The sequence below is a fragment of the Hyla sarda genome, unplaced genomic scaffold, assembly GCF_029499605.1.
Source record: "Hyla sarda isolate aHylSar1 unplaced genomic scaffold, aHylSar1.hap1 scaffold_2349, whole genome shotgun sequence".
NCBI classification, from domain to species: domain Eukaryota; kingdom Metazoa; phylum Chordata; class Amphibia; order Anura; family Hylidae; genus Hyla; species Hyla sarda.
Window position 1 is genome coordinate 832 of NW_026609031.1, and position 21,063 is coordinate 21,894.

Sequence of the window (21,063 nt, forward strand, 5' to 3'; positions counted from 1 at the left end):
GGACACCAGGGGCAGGAGGAGTTATCCCTCACACCTATGTATATACCACAGGGACACCAGGGGCAGAGGAGTTACCCCTCACACCTATGTATATACCACAGGGACACCAGGGGCAGGAGGAGTTATCCCCACACCTATGTATATACCACAGGGACACCAGGGGCAGGATGAGTTATCCCTCACACCTATGTATATACCACAGGGACACCAGGGGCAGGAGGAGTTATCCCTCACACCTATATATATACCACAGGGACACCAGGGGAAGGAGGAGTTACCCCTCACACCTATGTATATACCACAGGGACACCAGGGGAAGGAGGAGTTACCCCTCACACCTATGTATATATACCACAGGGACACCAGGGGCAGGATGAGTTATCCCTCACACCTATGTATATACCACAGGGACACCAGGGGAAGGAGGAGTTATCCCTCACACCTATGTATATATACCACAGGGACACCAGGGGCAGGAGGAGTTACCCCTCACACCTATGTATATACCACAGGGACACCAGGGGCAGGAGGAGTTACCCCTCACACCTATGTATATATACCACAGGGACACCAGGGGCAGGAGGAGTTACCCCTCACACCTATGTATATACCACAGGGACACCAGGGGCAGGAGGAGTTACCCCTCACACCTATGTATATACCACAGGGACACCAGGGGCAGGAGGAGTTACCCCTCACACCTATGTATATACCACAGGGACACCAGGGGCAGGAGGAGTTATCCCTCACACCTATGTATATACCACAGGGACACCAGGGGCAGGAGGAGTTATCCCTCACACCTATGTATATACCACAGGGACACCAGGGGCAGGAGGAGTTACCCCTCACACCTATGTATATACCACAGGGACACCAGGGGCAGGAGGAGTTACCCCTCACACCTATGTATATACCACAGGGACACCAGGGGCAGGAGGAGTTATCCCTCACACCTATGTATATACCACAGGGACACCAGGGGCAGAGGAGTTATCCCTCACATCTATGTATATACCACAGGGACACCAGGGGCAGGAGGAGTTATCCCTCACACCTATGTATATACCACAGGGACACCAGGGGCAGGAGGAGTTATCCCTCACATCTATGTATATACCACAGGGACACCAGGGGCAGGAGGAGTTATCCCTCACACCTATGTATATATACCACAGGGACACCAGGGGAAGGAGGAGTTATCCCTCACACCTATGTATATACCACAGGGACACCAGGGGCAGGAGGAGTTACCCCTCACACCTATGTATATACCACAGGGACACCAGGGGCAGAGGAGTTATCCCTCACATCTATGTATATACCACAGGGACACCAGGAGCAGGAGGAGTTATCCCTCACACCTATGTATATACCACAGGGACACCAGGGGCAGGAGGAGTTACCCCTCACACCTATGTATATACCACAGGGACACCAGGGGCAGAGGAGTTATCCCTCACACCTATGTATATACCACAGGGACACCAGGGGCAGAGGAGTTATCCCTCACACCTATGTATATACCACAGGGACACCAGGGGCAGGAGGAGTTATCCCTCACATCTATGTATATACCACAGGGACACCAGGGGCAGAGGAGTTATCCCCACACCTATGTATATACCACAGGGACACCAGGGGCAGGAGGAGTTATCCCTCACACCTATGTATATACCACAGGGACACCAGGGGCAGAGGAGTTATCCCTCACACCTATGTATATACCACAGGGACACCAGGGGCAGGAGGAGTTATCCCTCACATCTATGTATATACCACAGGGACACCAGGGGCAGAGGAGTTATCCCTCACACCTATATATATACCACAGGGACACCAGGGGAAGGAGGAGTTACCCCTCACACCTATGTATATACCACAGGGACACCAGGGGAAGGAGGAGTTACCCCTCACACCTATGTATATATACCACAGGGACACCAGGGGCAGGATGAGTTATCCCTCACACCTATGTATATACCACAGGGACACCAGGGGAAGGAGGAGTTATCCCTCACACCTATGTATATATACCACAGGGACACCAGGGGCAGGAGGAGTTACCCCTCACACCTATGTATATACCACAGGGACACCAGGGGCAGGAGGAGTTACCCCTCACACCTATGTATATATACCACAGGGACACCAGGGGCAGGAGGAGTTACCCCTCACACCTATGTATATACCACAGGGACACCAGGGGCAGGAGGAGTTACCCCTCACACCTATGTATATACCACAGGGACACCAGGGGCAGGAGGAGTTACCCCTCACACCTATGTATATACCACAGGGACACCAGGAGCAGGAGGAGTTATCCCTCACACCTATGTATATATACCACAGGGGACACCAGGGGCAGGATGAGTTATCCCTCACACCTATGTATATACCACAGGGACACCAGGGGAAGGAGGAGTTATCCCTCACACCTATGTATATATACCACAGGGACACCAGGGGCAGGAGGAGTTATCCCTCACACCTATGTATATATACCACAGGGACACCAGGGGCAGGAGGAGTTACCCCTCACACCTATGTATATATACCACAGGGACACCAGGGGCAGGAGGAGTTACCCCTCACACCTATGTATATATACCACAGGGACACCAGGGGCAGGAGGAGTTACCCCTCACACCTATGTATATACCACAGGGACACCAGGGGCAGGAGGAGTTACCCCTCACACCTATGTATATACCACAGGGACACCAGGGGCAGGAGGAGTTACCCCTCACACCTATGTATATACCACAGGGACACCAGGGGCAGGAGGAGTTATCCCTCACACCTATGTATATACCACAGGGACACCAGGGGCAGGAGGAGTTATCCCTCACACCTATGTATATACCACAGGGACACCAGGGGCAGGAGGAGTTACCCCTCACACCTATGTATATACCACAGGGACACCAGGGGCAGGAGGAGTTACCCCTCACACCTATGTATATACCACAGGGACACCAGGGGCAGGAGGAGTTACCCCTCACACCTATGTATATACCACAGGGACACCAGGGGCAGGAGGAGTTACCCCTCACACCTATGTATATACCACAGGGACACCAGGAGCAGGAGGAGTTATCCCTCACACCTATGTATATATACCACAGGGACACCAGGGGCAGGATGAGTTATCCCTCACACCTATGTATATACCACAGGGACACCAGGGGAAGGAGGAGTTATCCCTCACACCTATGTATATATACCACAGGGACACCAGGGGCAGGAGGAGTTATCCCTCACACCTATGTATATATACCACAGGGACACCAGGGGCAGGAGGAGTTACCCCTCACACCTATGTATATATACCACAGGGACACCAGGGGCAGGAGGAGTTACCCCTCACACCTATGTATATATACCACAGGGACACCAGGGGCAGGAGGAGTTACCCCTCACACCTATGTATATACCACAGGGACACCAGGGGCAGGAGGAGTTACCCCTCACACCTATGTATATACCACAGGGACACCAGGGGCAGGAGGAGTTACCCCTCACACCTATGTATATACCACAGGGACACCAGGGGCAGGAGGAGTTATCCCTCACACCTATGTATATACCACAGGGACACCAGGGGCAGGAGGAGTTATCCCTCACACCTATGTATATACCACAGGGACACCAGGGGCAGGAGGAGTTACCCCTCACACCTATGTATATACCACAGGGACACCAGGGGCAGGAGGAGTTACCCCTCACACCTATGTATATACCACAGGGACACCAGGGGCAGGAGGAGTTACCCCTCACACCTATGTATATATACCACAGGGACACCAGGGACACGATATAAACTACAGGCTGACAGCAGGAAGGATACGGCTCGGTCTGCCCCAGCAGCTTCTGACATTCTGCCAGCTGTCTACGGGTGTGGGTGAGGGGCAGCGCCCACCCCTCCATCTGGTACATGCGGAGTGCTGCTTGTAAATAGGGTTCTGCCTTCTGTGGCTGAGACTTCTTCCTGGAGAGAGAAAAAAGGAGTAAAAACCTGCCCTGACCCCCCCCATCCAGACAAGACAGGAACGGTCCCTGCCCCCCAACATTCATAACGGGGGCCTACAGCACAAGACGATTAGGGGCGGAAGACCACCAGGAGCAGGGGGCAGGATGTAGAGAAAACTAGGGTGATGATCAGGTGTAAGATACATTGGGGTGTGGAGAATATTGGGGTGTAGAGACTATTGGGGTGTAGAGACTATTGGGGTGTAGAGACTATTGGGGTGTAGAGACTATTGGGGTGTAGAGAATATTGGGGTGTAGAGAATATTGGGGTGTACAATACATTGGTGTGTAGAGAATATTGGGGTGTAGAGAATATTGGGGTGTACAATACATTTGGGTGTAGAGAATATTGGGGTGTACAATACATTGGGGTGTACAATACATTGGGGTGTAGAGAATATTGGGGTGTACAATACATTTGGGTGTAGAGAATATTGGGGTGTACAATACATTTGGGTGTAGAGAATATTGGGGTGTACAATACATTTGGGTGTAGAGAATATTGGGGTGTACAATACATTTGGGTGTAGAGAATATTGTGGTGTACAATACATTTGGGTGTAGAGAATATTGTGGTGTACAATACATTTGGGTGTAGAGAATATTGGGGTGTACAATACATTTGGGTGTAGAGAATATTGGGGTGTACAATACATTTGGGTGTAGAGAATATTGGGGTGTACAATACATTTGGGTGTAGAGAATATTGTGGTGTACAATACATTTGGGTGTAGAGAATATTGGGGTGTACAATACATTTGGGTGTAGAGAATATTGGGGTGTACAATACATTTGGGTGTAGAGAATATTGGGGTGTACAATACATTTGGGTGTAGAGAATATTGGGGTGTACAATACATTTGGGTGTAGAGAATATTGGGATGTACAATACATTTGGGTGTAGAGAATATTGGGGCGTACAATACATTGGGGTGTAGAGAATATTGGGATGTACAATACATTTGGGTGTAGAGAATATTGGGGTGTACAATACATTTGGGTGTAGAGAATATTGGGGTGTACAATACATTTGGGTGCAGAGAATATTGGGATGTACAATACATTTGGGTGTAGAGAATATTGTGGGGTACAATACTTTGGGGTGTAGAGAATATTAGGGCACAGCAGTTACATGTAGAAGTCGGCCAGGTTCTTCCCCAGCAGTTTGGCGGATCGGCTCCTCCCGATGCTGCTGTACATGTCTATAGTGGCGTGTGCCAGGTCCTGCAGAGACACAGAGGGTATCAGTGAGTGGGGGTCCGGGGGGCGGGGTCAGTGGGCGTCGTCCTGCACGGTGCCCTCACCAGGTAATGCTTTTCAAAGGAGTCCTCTGAGGACAGCGCCTCCTGCAGCTTCTTGTATGGACTCTGAGCCGTGTTCGCTGTGGAAGAGACAAGACATAAACACAATGGAAAAGCAAGAGGATCGCCCCACCCCCTGACCCCCGACCCCTCACCCGTCTCTGGCCTCTCTGCTCCTAAACCCGCCAGTAGGTCCACCGTCCTCTGCAGGTCCTCCGAGCAAGGGCCGGACTCCGACACCAGACCACACAGGGATCCCAGGGCCTGCAGCTACAAGGGAACGGGTCAGTCAGATGACCAAATGACACCGGCCTCCCCCACAACCTCATACAGTGACCCCCACATCACACCGGCCTCCCCCACAACCTCATACAGCGACCCCGACATAACACCAGCCTCCCCCACAACCTCATACAGCGACCCCCACATCACACCGGCCTCCCCCACAACCTCATACAGTGACCCCCACATCACACCGGCCTCCCCCACAACCTCATACAGTGACCCCCACATCACACCGGCCTCCCCCACAACCTCATACAGCGACCCCGACATAACACCAGCCTCCCCAAAACCTCATACAGTGACCCCCACATCACACCGGCCTCCCCCACAACCTCATACAGCGACCCCGACATAACACCAGCCTCCCCCAAAACCTCATACAGTGACCCCCACATCACACCGGCCTCCCCCACAACCTCATACAGCGACCCCGACATAACACCAGCCTCCCCCAAAACCTCATACAGTGACCCCCACATCACACCAGCCTCCCCCACAACCTCATACAGCGACCCCGACATAACACCAGCCTCCCCCAAAACCTCATACAGTGACCCCCACATCACACCGGCCTCCCCCACAACCTCATACAGCGACCCCGACATAACACCGGCCTCCCCCACAACCTCATACAGCGACCCCGACATAACACCAGCCTCCTCCACAACCTCATACAGCGCCCTCCACATCACACCAGCCTCCCCCACAACCTCATACAGCGACCTCCACATCACACCAGCCTCCCCCACAACCTCATACAGAGACCTCCACATCACACCAGCCTCCCCCACAACCTCATACAGAGACCTCCACATCCCACCAGCCTCCCCCACAACCTCATACAGAGACCCCCACATCACACCGACCTCCACCACAACCTCATACAGAGACCCCCACATAACACCAGCCTCCCCCACAACCTCATACAGCGACCCCCACATCACACCAGCCTCCACCACAACCTCATACAGAGACCTCCACATCACACCGGCCTCCCCCACAACCTCATACAGAGACCTCCACATCCCACCAGCCTCCCCCACAACCTCATACAGAGACCCCCACATCACACCGACCTCCACCACAACCTCATACAGAGACCCCCACATCACACCGACCTCCCCCACAACCTCATACAGAGACCCCCACATCACACCGACCTCCCCCACAACCTCATACAGAGACCCCCCCCCACATCACACCGGCCTCCCCCACAACCTCATACAGAGACCCCCACATCACCAGCCTCCCCCACAACCTCATACAGAGACCCCCCCACATCACACCGACCTCCACCACAACCTCATACAGAGACCCCCCACATCACACCGACCTCCCCCACAACCTCATACAGAGACCCCCCCACATCACACCGACCTCCACCACAACCTCATACAGAGACCCCCCACATCACACCGACCTCCCCCACAACCTCATACAGAGACCCCCCCCCACATCACACCGGCCTCCCCCACAACCTCATACAGAGACCCCCACATCACACCAGCCTCCACCACAACCTCATACAGAGACCCCCCCACATCACACCGGCCTCCCCCACAACCTCATACAGAGACCCCCCACATCACACCGGCCTCCACCTTCCCCCACACACATCAGACTGACCTTCTCGGTGGCATAGCTCCACAGCCCCACCATGTGGGAGACATTGGCCTCGATCTGCGCCCTCTCACAGCAGCCTTCAATCCTCTGCAGAACTTCCAGGCAGCTCAGGAACACCCAACAGTCCAGGGCCCCCGGGGGGACGGACACCTTCAGGATCACATGTACAGAAGCCTTTAGCATTACAAAGACATCTTGGCGGTATATATATATAACCTATATATGACATGACCTACACATGACGGCATATATGGCATTATACGTGGCCTATACATGGCGGTATATGTAGCCTATACATGACATGACCTATACATGGCGGTATACGTGGCCTATACATGACATTACCTATACATGGCGGTATACATGGTCTATACATGGCGGCATATGTAGCCTATACATGACATTACCTATACATGGCGGTATACGTGGCCTATGACATGACCTATACATGGCAGTATACGTGGCCTATACATGACCTATACATGGCAGTATACGTGGCCTATACATGACATTACCTATACATGGCAGTATACGTGGCCTATACATGACATGTCCTATACATGGCGGTATGCGTGGCCTATACATGGCGGTATACATGGTCTATACATGGCGGCATATGTAGCCTATACATGACATTACCTATACATGGCGGTATACGTGGCCTATACATGACATGACCTATACATGGCGGTATACATGGTCTATACATGGCGGCATATGTAGCCTATACATGACATTACCTATACATGGCGGTATACGTGGTCTATACATGACATTACCTATACATGGCGGTATATGTAGCCTATACATGACATTACCTATACATGGCAGTATACGTGGCCTATACATGACATTACCTATACATGGCGGTATACGTGGCCTATACATGACATTACCTATACATGGCAGTATACATGGCCTATACATGAAATTACCTATACATGGCGGTATACGTGGCCTATACATGACATTACCTATACATGGCAGTATACATGGCCTATACATGAAATTACCTATACATGGCGGTATACGTGGCCTATACATGACATTACCTATACATGGCAGTATACATGGCCTATACATGAAATTACCTATACATGGCGGTATACGTGGCCTATACATGACATTACCTATACATGGCGGTATACGTGGCCTATACATGACATGACCTATACATGGCGGTATACATGGTCTATACATGGCGGCATATGTAGCCTATACATGACATTACCTATACATGGCGGTATACGTGGTCTATACATGGCGGCATATGTAGCCTATACATGACATTACCTATACATGGCGGTATACGTGGCCTATACATGACATGACCTATACATGGCGGTATGCGTGGCCTATACATGACATTACCTATACATGGCAGTATACATGGCCTATACATGAAATTACCTATACATGGCGGTATACGTGGTCTATACATGGCAGTATACGTGGCCTATACATGACATTACCTATACATGGCGGTATACGTGGCCTATACATGACATTACCTATACATGGCAGTATACATGGCCTATACATGACATTACCTATACATGGCGGTATACGTGGCCTATACATGACATTACCTATACATGGCAGTATACATGGCCTATACATGACATGACCTATACATGGCGGTATACATGACATTACCTATACATGGCCTATACATGACATTACCTATACATGGCCGTATACATGGCAGTATATGTAGCCTATACATGACATGACCTATACATGGCGGTATACGTGGCCTATACATGCCATGACCTATACATGGCAGTATACATGGCCTATACATGGCAGTATATGTAGCCTATACATGACATGACCTATACATGGCGGTATACGTTGCCTATACATGGCGGTATACGTGGCCTATACATGACATGACCTATACATGGCGGTATACGTGGCCTATACATGACATTACCTATACATGGCGGTATACATGACATGACCTATACATGGCGGTATACGTGGCCTATACATGACATGACCTATACATGGCGGTATACATGGCCTACACATGACATGACCTATACATGGGGGTATACATGGCCTATACATGGCAGTATATGTAGCCTATACATGACATGACCTATACATGGCGGTATACATGGCCTACACATGACATGACCTATACATGGGGGTATACATGGCCTATACATGGCAGTATATGTAGCCTATACATGACATGACCTATACATGGCGGTATACGTGGCCTATACATGCCATGACCTATACATGGCGGTATACGTGGCCTATACATGACATGACCTATACATGGCGGTATACGTGGCCTATACATGCCATGACCTATACATGGCGGTATACATGGCAGTATATGTAGCCTATACATGACATGACCTATACATGGCGGTATACGTTGCCTATACATGGCGGTATACGTGGCCTATACATGACATGACCTATACATGGCGGTATACGTGGCCTATACATGACATGACCTATACATGATGGTATACGTGGCCTATACATGACCTATACATTGTGGTATATGTGGCCTATGGTGGTATATGTGACCTATACATGGCAGTATACGTGGCCTAAACATGAAAGGACTTACACATGGCGGTATATACGTGGCCTATACATGGCGGTATGCGTGGCCTATACAAGTCCGTATATAAGGCCTACACATGGCAGCATATGTGGCATATACATGACATGACCTATACATGTCGGTATACGTGGCCTATACATGACATTACCTATACATGGCGGTATACGTGGCCTATACATGACATGACCTATACATGGCGGTATACGTGGCCTATACATGACATGACCTATACGTGGCGGTATACGTGGCCTATAAACAGCGGTATACATGACCTATACATGGCGGTATACGTGGCCTATACATGACATGACCTATACATGGCGGTATACATGGCCTATACATGACATGACCTATACATGGCGGTATATGTGGCCTATACATGACATGACCTATACATGGCGGTATATGTGGCCTATACATAACATGACCTATACATGGCGGTATACGTGGCCTATACATAACATGACCTATACATGGCGGTATATGTGGCCTACACATGACATGACCTGACCTATACATGGCTGTATACGTGGCCTATACATGGTGGTATACGTGGCCTATACATGACATGACCTATACATGGCGGTATATGTGGCCTATACATGACATGACCTGACCTAAACATGGCTGTATACGTGGCCTATACATGGTGGTATACGTGGCCTATACATGACATGACCTATACATGGCGGTATATGTGGCCTATACATGGCGGTATACGTGGCCTATACATGACATGACCTATACATGGCGGTATATGTGGCCTATACATGACATGACCTGACCTATACATGGCTGTATACGTGGCCTATACATGGCGGTATACGTGGCCTATACATGACCTATACATGGCTGTATACGTGGCCTATACATGGTGGTATACGTGGCCTATACATGACATGACCTATACATGGCGGTATATGTGGCCTATACATGGCGGTATACGTGGCCTATACATGGCGGTATACGTGGCCTATACATGACATGACCTATACATGGCAGTATATGTGGCCTATACATGACATGACCTATACATGGCGGTATACGTGGCCTATACATGACATGACCTATACATGGCGGTATACGTGGCCTATACATGACATGACCTATACATGGCGGTATACGTGGCCTATACATGGCGGTATACGTGGCCTATACATGACATGACCTATACATGGCGGTATACGTGGCCTATACATGACATTACCTATACATGGCGGTATACGTGGCCTATACATGACATGACCTATACATGGCGGTATACATGGTCTATACATGGCGGCATATGTAGCCTATACATGACATTACCTATACATGGCGGTATATGTAGCCTATACATGACATTACCTATACATGGCGGCATATGTAGCCTATACATGACATTACCTATACATGGCGGTATACGTGGTCTATACATGGCGGCATATGTAGCCTTATACATGACATTACCTATACATGGCGGTATACGTGGCCTATACATGACATGACCTATACATGGCAGTATACGTGGCCTATACATGACATTACCTATACATGGCGGTATGCGTGGCCTATACATGACATTACCTATACATGGCAGTATACATGGCCTATACATGAAATTACCTATACATGGCGGTATACGTGGTCTATACATGGCAGTATACGTGGCCTATACATGACATTACCTATACATGGCGGTATACGTGGCCTATACATGACATTACCTATACATGGCAGTATACGTGTGCCTATACATGACATTACCTATACATGGCAGTATACATGGCCTATACATGACATGACCTATACATGGCGGTATACGTGGCCTATACATGACATTACCTATACATGGCCTATACATGACATTACCTATACATTGGCCGTATACATGGCAGTATATGTAGCCTATACATGACATGACCTATACATGGCGGTATACGTGGCCTATACATGCCATGACCTATACATGGCAGTATACATGGCCTATACATGGCAGTTATATGTAGCCTATACATGACATGACCTATACATGGCGGTATACGTTGCCTATACATGGCGGTATACGTGGCCTATACATGACATGACCTATACATGGCGGTATACGTGGCCTATACATGACATGACCTATACATGGCGGTATACGTGGCCTATACATGACATGACCTATACATGGCAGTATACATGGCCTACACATGACATGACCTATACATGGGGGTATACATGGCCTATACATGGCAGTATATGTAGCCTATACATGACATGACCTATACATGGCGGTATACATGGCCTACACATGACATGACCTATACATGGGGGTATACATGGCCCTATACATGGCAGTATATGTAGCCTATACATGACATGACCTATACATGGCGGTATACGTGGCCTATACATGCCATGACCTATACATGGCGGTATACATGGCAGTATATGTAGCCTATACATGACATGACCTATACATGGCGGTATACGTGGCCTATACATGCCATGACCTATACATGGCGGTATACATGGCAGTATATGTAGCCTATACATGACATGACCTATACATGGCGGTATACGTTGCCTATACATGGCGGTATACGTGGCCTATACATGACATGACCTATACATGGCGGTATACGTGGCCTATACATGACATGACCTATACATGATGGTATACGTGGCCTATACATGACCTATACATTGTGGTATATGTGGCCTATGGTGGTATATGTGACCTATACATGGCAGTATACGTGGCCTAAACATGAAAGGACTTACACATGGCGGTATATACGTGGCCTATACATGGCGGTATGCGTGGCCTATACAAGTCCGTATATAAGGCCTACACATGGCAGCATATGTGGCATATACATGACATGACCTATACATGTCGGTATACGTGGCCTATACATGACATGACCTATACATGGCGGTATATGTGGCCTATACATGACATGACCCTGACCTAAACATGGCTGTATACGTGGCCTATACATGGTGGTATACGTGGCCTATACATGACATGACCTATACATGGCGGTATATGTGGCCTATACATGGCGGTATACGTGGCCTATACATGACATGACCTATACATGGCGGTATATGTGGCCTATACATGACATGACCTGACCTATACATGGCTGTATACGTGGCCTATACATGGCGGTATACGTGGCCTATACATGACCTATACATGGCTGTATACGTGGCCTATACATGGTGGTATACGTGGCCTATACATGACATGACCTATACATGGCGGTATATGTGGCCTATACATGGCGGTATACATGACCTATACATGACATGACCTATACATGGCGGTATATGTGGCCTATACATGGCGGTATACGTGGCCTATACATGACATGACCTATACATGGCGGTATATGTGGCCTATACATGACATGACCTGACCTATACATGGCTGTATACGTGGCCTATACATGGCGGTATACGTGGCCTATACATGACCTATACATGGCTGTATACGTGGCCTATACATGGTGGTATACGTGGCCTATACATGACATGGCGGTATACATGGCGGTATACGTGGCCTATACATGACCTATACATGGCTGTATACGTGGCCTATACATCGGTGGTATACGTGGCCTATACATGACATGACCTATACATGGCGGTATACGTGGCCTATACATGGCGGTATACATGACCTATACATGACATGACCTATACATGGCGGTATATGTGGCCTATACATGGCGGTATACGTGGCCTATACATGACATGACCTATACATGGCGGTATATGTGGCCTATACATGACATGACCTGACCTATACATGGCTGTATACGTGGCCTATACATGGCGGTATACGTGGCCTATACATGACCTATACATGGCTGTATACGTGGCCTATACATGGTGGTATACGTGGCCTATACATGACATGACCTATACATGGCGGTATATGTGGCCTATACATGGCGGTATACGTGGCCTATACATGGCGGTATACGTGGCCTATACATGACATGACCTATACATGGCAGTATATGTGGCCTATACATGGCGGTATACATGACCTATACATGACATGACCTATACATGGCGGTATATGTGGCCTATACATGGCGGTATTACGTGGCCTATACATGACATGACCTATACCTGGCGGTATACGTGGCCTATACAATGACATGACCTATACATGGCAGTATACGTGGCCTATACATGACATGACCTATACATGGCGGTATACGTGGCCTATACATGGCGGTATACGTGGCCTATACATGACATGACCTATACATGGCGGTATACATGACATGACCTATACATGGCGGTATACGTGGCCTATACATGACATGACCTATACATGGCGGTATACGTGGCCTATACATGGCGGTATACATGACCTATACATGGCGGTATACGTGGCCTATACATGACCTGACCTATACATGGCTGTATACGTGGCCTATACATGGCGGTATACGTGGCCTATACATGACATGACCTATACATGGCGGTATACGTGGCCTATACATGGCGGTATACATGACATGACCTATACATGGCGGTATACGTGGCCTATACATTACATGACCTATACATGGAGGTATACGTGGCCTATACATGACATGACCTATACATGGCGGTATACGTGGCCTATACATGGCGGTATACATGACCTATACATGACATGACCTATACATGGCGGTATATGTGGCCTATACATGGCGGTATACGTGGCCTATACATGACATGACCTATACCTGGCGGTATACGTGGCCTATACATGACATGACCTATACATGGCGGTATACGTGGCCCTATACATGACCTATACATGGCGGTATACGTGGCCTATACATGGCGGTATACGTGGCCTATACATGACATGACCTATACATGGCGGTATACATGACATGACCTATACATGGGCGGTATACATGACATGACCTATACATGGCGGTATACGTGGCCTATACATGACATGACCTATACATGGCGGTATACGTGGCCTATACATGACATGACCTATACATGGCGGTATACGTGGCCTATACATGACATGACCTATACCTGGCGGTATACGTGGCCTATACATGACATGACCTATACCTGGCGGTATACGTGGCCTATACATGACATGACCTATACATGGCGGTATACATGACATGACCTATACATGGCGGTATACGTGGCCTATACATGACATGACCTATACATGGCGGTATACGTGGCCTATACATGACATGACCTATACATGGCGGTATAAGTGGCCTATACATGACATGACCTATACCTGGCGGTATACGTGGCCTATACATGACATGACCTATACATGGCTGTATACATGACATGACCTATACATGGCGGTATACGTGGCCTATACATGACATGACCTATACATGGCGGTATATGTGGCCTATACATGACATGACCTGACCTAAACATGGCTGTATACGTGGCCTATACATGGTGGTATACGTGGCCTATACATGACATGACCTATACATGGCGGTATATGTGGCCTATACATGACATGACCTGACCTATACATGGCTGTATACGTGGCCTATACATGGCGGTATACGTGGCCTATACATGGCATGACCTATACATGGCTGTATACGTGGCCTATACATGGTGGTATACGTGGCCTATACATGACATGACCTATACATGGTGGTATATGTGGCCTATACATGGCGGTATACGTGGCCTATACATGACATGACCTATACATGGCGGTATATGTGGCCTATACATGGCGGTATACGTGGCCTATACATGACATGACCTATACATGGCTGTATACGTGGCCTATACATGGCGGTATACGTGGCCTATACATGACATGACCTATACATGGCGGTATATGTGGCCTATACATGACATGGCCTATACATGGCGGTATATGTGGCCTATACATGGCGGTATATGTGGCCTATACATGGCGGTATACGTGGCCTATACATGACGTGGCCTATACATGACATGACCTATACATGGTGGTATACGTGGCCTATACATGACCTATACATGGCGGTATACATGACATGACCTATACATGGCGGTATATGTGGCCTATACATGGCTGTATACGTGGCCTATACATGGCGGTATACGTGGCCTATACATGACATGACCTATACATGGCGGTATACGTGGCCTATACATGGCGGTATACGTGGCCTATACATGACCTATACATGGCGGTATACGTGGCCTATACATGGCGGTATACATGGCGGTATACGTGGCCTATACATGGCGGTATACATGACCTATACATGGCGGTATACGTGGCCTATACATTACATGACCTATACATGGCGGTATACGTGGCCTATACATGACATGACCTATACATGGCGGTATACGTGGCCTATACATGGCGGTATACATGACCTATACATGACATGACCTATACATGGCGGTATATGTGGCCTATACATGACATGACCTATACCTGGCGGTATACGTGGCCTATACATGACCTATACATGGCGGTATACGTGGCCTATACATGACATGACCTATACATGGCGGTATACGTGGCCTATACATGGCGGTATACGTGGCCTATACATGACATGACCTATACCTGGCGGTATACGTGGCCTATACATGACATGACCTATACATGGCGGTATACGTGGCCTATACATGGCGGTATACATGACATGACCTATACATGGCGGTATACGTGGCCTATACATGACATGACCTATACATGGCGGTATATGTGGCCTATACATGGCGGTATACGTGGCCTATACATGACATGACCTATACCTGGCGGTATACGTGGCCTATACATGACATGACCTATACATGGCGGTATACGTGGCCGCTCACCTCCAGCAGTCGCAGCTCCTGCACACAGTTATGAAGCAGCTCCAGGGCCCGTCCCGCCACCTCCCAGGGTCTCTGCAGGAAGAGGAGCAGGGTGCACTGTCGGGAGAACAGGTAGCTGCGCAGCTCCAGCAGGTTGGCTCGACGGCGCTGGATCAGGTCTCGTTTCTCCATGTCAATCGGCTTCCGTAAGGTGAGACCATCCCAGCTCTGCACCGGCTGACAGAAGGAACTCAGCCAATTGGCCCCATCTGGAAGGGAACATCAGTGACCAATGGGGGGACAAGAGAGGGGACCCACCCGACCAACAGGACACCGGGGTGTGAGAGCTCAGGGTATACAGAGTCCTTGGGGACATCACAGTGACCAATGGGGGGGGGGGGGGGGGGGAAGAGAGGGGCCCTGACCCACAGGACACCGGGGTGTGAGAGCTCAGGGTATACAGAGTCCTTGGGGACATCACAGTGACCAATGGGGGGGAAGAGAGGGGCCCTGACCCACAGGACACCGGGGTGTGAGAGCTCAGGGTATACAGAGTCCTGGGGGACATCACAGTGACCAATGGGGGGGGGGGGGGGACAAGAGAGGGGCCCTGACCCACAGGACACCGGGGTGTGAGAGCTCAGGGTATACAGAGTCCTGGGGGACATCACAGTGACCAATGGGGGGGGGGACAAGAGAGGGGCCCTGACCCACAGGACACCGGGGTGTGAGAGCTCAGGGTATACAGAGTCCTGGGGGACATCACAGTGACCAATGGGGGGGGGGGGACAAGAGAGGGGCCCTGACCCACAGGACACTGGGGTGCAAGACCTCAGGGTATACAGAGTCCTGGGGGACATCACAGTGACCAATGGGGGGGACAAGAGAGGGGCCCTGACCCACAGGACACCGGGGTGTGAGAGCTCAGGGTATACAGAGTACTGGGGGACATCACAGTGACCAATGGGGGGGGGGGGGAGAACAAGAGAGGGGCCCTGACCCACAGGACACCGGGGTGTGAGAGCTCAGGGTATACAGAGTACTGGGGGACATCACAGTGACCAATGGGGGGGGGGGGGGGGGGGGGAAACAAGAGAGGGGCCCTGACCCACAGGACACCGGGGTGTGAGAGCTCAGGGTATACAGAGTCCTGGGGGACATCACAGTGACCAATGGGGGGGGGGAGACAAGAGAGGGGCCCTGACCCACAGGACACCGGGGTGTGAGAGCTCAGGGTATACAGAGTACTGGGGGACATCACAGTGACCAATGGGGGGGGGGGGGGGGGGGGAACAAGAGAGGGGCCCTGACCCACAGGACACCGGGGTGCGAGACCTCAGGGTATACAGAGTCCTGGGGGACATCACAGTGACCAATGGGGGGGGGGAGACAAGAGAGGGGCCCTGACCCACAGGACACCGGGGTGTGAGAGCTCAGGGTATACAGAGTCCTGGGGGACATCACAGTGACCAATGGGGGGGAAGAGAGGGGCCCTGACCCACAGGACACCGGGGTGCGAGACCTCAGGGTATACAGAGTCCTGGGGGACATCACAGTGACCAATGGGGGGGGGGGGACAAGAGAGGGGCCCTGACCCACAGGACACCGGGGTGTGAGACCTCAGGGTATACAGAGTCCTGGGGGACATCACAGTGACCAATGGGGGGGGGGACAAGAGAGGGGCCCTGACCCACAGGACACCGGGGTGTGAGACCTCAGGGTATACAGAGTCCTGGCGGACATCACTTGTGGACACAAACATGGAGAGGACATATATACAGACCCCAATCCAGGGTACTCACCGCCTGCGCCAAAGTTCAGCACATACTGGGAGAAGAGGGCGTCCAGCTCATCATACTGGACCAAAGCGTCTTCAAACTGCTGCAACATCTCAAAGACAAAGGCCAACTCCTCCTGTGGGGAAGAAGAAGAGGCCGTGAGGCTGGAGGTAAAGTTATGTGGAGGTCTCACCGTGACCCCCATGAGGCTGGAGGTAAAGTTATGTGGAGGTCTCACCGTGACCCCCATGAGGCTGGAGGTAAAGTTATGTGGAGGTCTCACCGTGACCCCCATGAGGCTGGAGGTAAAGTTATGTGGAGGTCTCACCGTGACCCCCATGAGGCTGGAGGTAAAGTTATGTGGAGGTCTCACCGTGACCCCCATGAGGCTGGAGGTAAAGTTATGTGGAGGTCTCACCGTGACCCCCATGAGGTTGGAGGGAACATTATCTGGAGGTCTCACCGTGACCCCCATGAGGCTGGAGGAAACATTATCTGGAGGTCTCATCGTGACCCCCATGAGGCTGGAGGAAACATTATCTGGAGGTCTCATCGTGACCCCCATGAGGCTGGAGGGAACATTATCTGGAGGTCTCATCGTGACCCCCATGAGGCTGGAGGGAATATTATGTGTAGGTCTCATCGTGACCCCCATGAGGCTGGAGGGAATATTATGTGTAGGTCTCACCGTGACCCCCATGAGGCTGGAGGTAAAGTTATGTGGAGGTCTCATCGTGACCCCCATGAGGTTGGAGGGAACATTATGTGGAGGTCTCATCGTGACCCCCATGAGGCTGGAGGGAATATTATGTGTAGGTCTCATCGTGACCCCCATGAGGCTGGAGGTAAAGTTATGTGGAGGTCTCATCGTGACCCCCATGAGGCTGGAGGGAATATTATGTGTAGGTCTCATCGTGACCCCCATGAGGCTGGAGGGAATATTATGTGTAGGTCTCATCGTGACCCCCATGAGGCTGGAGGGAATATTATGTGTAGGTCTCATCGTGACCCCCATGAGGCTGGAGGTAAAGTTATGTGGAGGTCTCATTGTGACCCCCATGAGGCTGGAGGTAAAGTTATGTGGAGGTCTCATCGTGACCCCCATGAGGTTGGAGGGAACATTATGTGGAGGTCTCATCGTGACCCCCATGAGGCTGGAGGGAACATTATCTGGAGGTCTCATCGTGACCCCCATGAGGCTGGAGGGAACATTATGTGGAGGTCTCATCGTGACCCCCATGAGGTTAGAGGGAACATTATGTGGAGGTCTCATTGTGACCCCCAGTGTAGAGCGAGGAATCACAGGGAAGGCGGACCCCCATAAGACACGAACACTCAGGTCAGGGAGGACTCTGAACTCTATGAGGAGCAGCGACCTTTGACCTCCCCGACAGGACACATTGTGTAGATCTGTAACAAGAGGCCAGAACAGACAATGTCACCCACCTGCACCATGAAGTAGTCGCAGAAGCTCCAGCCGGGCTCCGTCCTCTTCTCTCGCAGCGTTCTCATGTCGTCTTCAAAGTGTCCCAGGTTACGGGTGAAGGAAGTGAGAAGCAAAGTCCGCAGCTTAGACAGGAAGAGGGACCAGGACTCCTGGGAGCGGGACGTTTCCTTCAGAGGGTCCACCAGCACCATGCACCTAGACAACACAAGTCACAACCTCAGAGGATCCACCAGCACCATGCACCTACACAAGTCACAACCTCAGAGGATCCACCAGCACCATGCACCTACACAACACAAGTCACAACCTCAGAGGATCCACCAGCACCATGCACCTACACGACACAAGTCACAACCTCAGAGGATCCACCAGCACCATGCACCTACACAACACAAGTCACAACCTCAGAGGATCCACCAGCACCATGCACCTACACAACACAAGTCACAACCTCAGAGGGTCCACCAGCACCATGCACCTACACGACACAAGTCACAACCTCAGAGGGGCCACCAGCACCATGCACCTACACGACACAAGTCACAACCTCAGAGGATCCACCAGCACCATGCACCTACACAACAAGTCACAACCTCAGAGGATCCACCAGCACCATGCACCTACACGACACAAGTCACAACCTCAGAGGATCCACCAGCACCATGCACCTACACAACACAAGTCACAACCTCAGAGGATCCACCAGCACCATGCACCTACACAACACAAGTCACAACCTCAGAGGGTCCACCAGCACCATGCACCTACACGACACAAGTCACAACCTCAGAGGGGCCACCAGCACCATGCACCTACACGACACAAGTCACAACCTCAGAGGATCCACCAGCACCATGCACCTACACAACAAGTCACAACCTCAGAGGATCCACCAGCACCATGCACCTAGACAACACAAGTCACAACCTCAGAGGATCCACCAGCACCATGCACCTACACAAGTCACAACCTCAGAGGATCCACCAGCACCATGCACCTACACAACACAAGTCACAACCTCAGAGGATCCACCAGCACCATGCACCTACACAAGTCACAACCTCAGAGGATCCACCAGCACCATGCACCTAGACAACACAAGTCACAACCTCAGAGGGTCCACCAGCACCATGCACCTAGACAACACAAGTCACAACCTCAGAGGATCCACCAGCACCATGCACCTACACAAGTCACAACCTCAGAGGATCCACC

General features: G+C 50.4%; 1 protein-coding gene across 1 annotated transcript in view; it reads right to left on the minus strand.

Moving 5' to 3' along the window:
* Positions 1–3,850: 3,850 nt before the first annotated feature.
* Positions 3,851–21,063, minus strand: part of TRAPPC10 (trafficking protein particle complex subunit 10) — a gene marked incomplete at both ends in the record, with an annotated part of 29,088 nt that continues 11,875 nt past the window's right edge. The window contains 8 exon segments of the mRNA XM_056553072.1: positions 3,851–3,991; positions 5,165–5,256; positions 5,337–5,413; positions 5,489–5,603; positions 7,245–7,391; positions 16,645–16,892; positions 18,426–18,537; positions 19,848–20,043. Coding sequence (XP_056409047.1) covers positions 3,851–3,991; positions 5,165–5,256; positions 5,337–5,413; positions 5,489–5,603; positions 7,245–7,391; positions 16,645–16,892; positions 18,426–18,537; positions 19,848–20,043 — 1,128 coding nt within the window.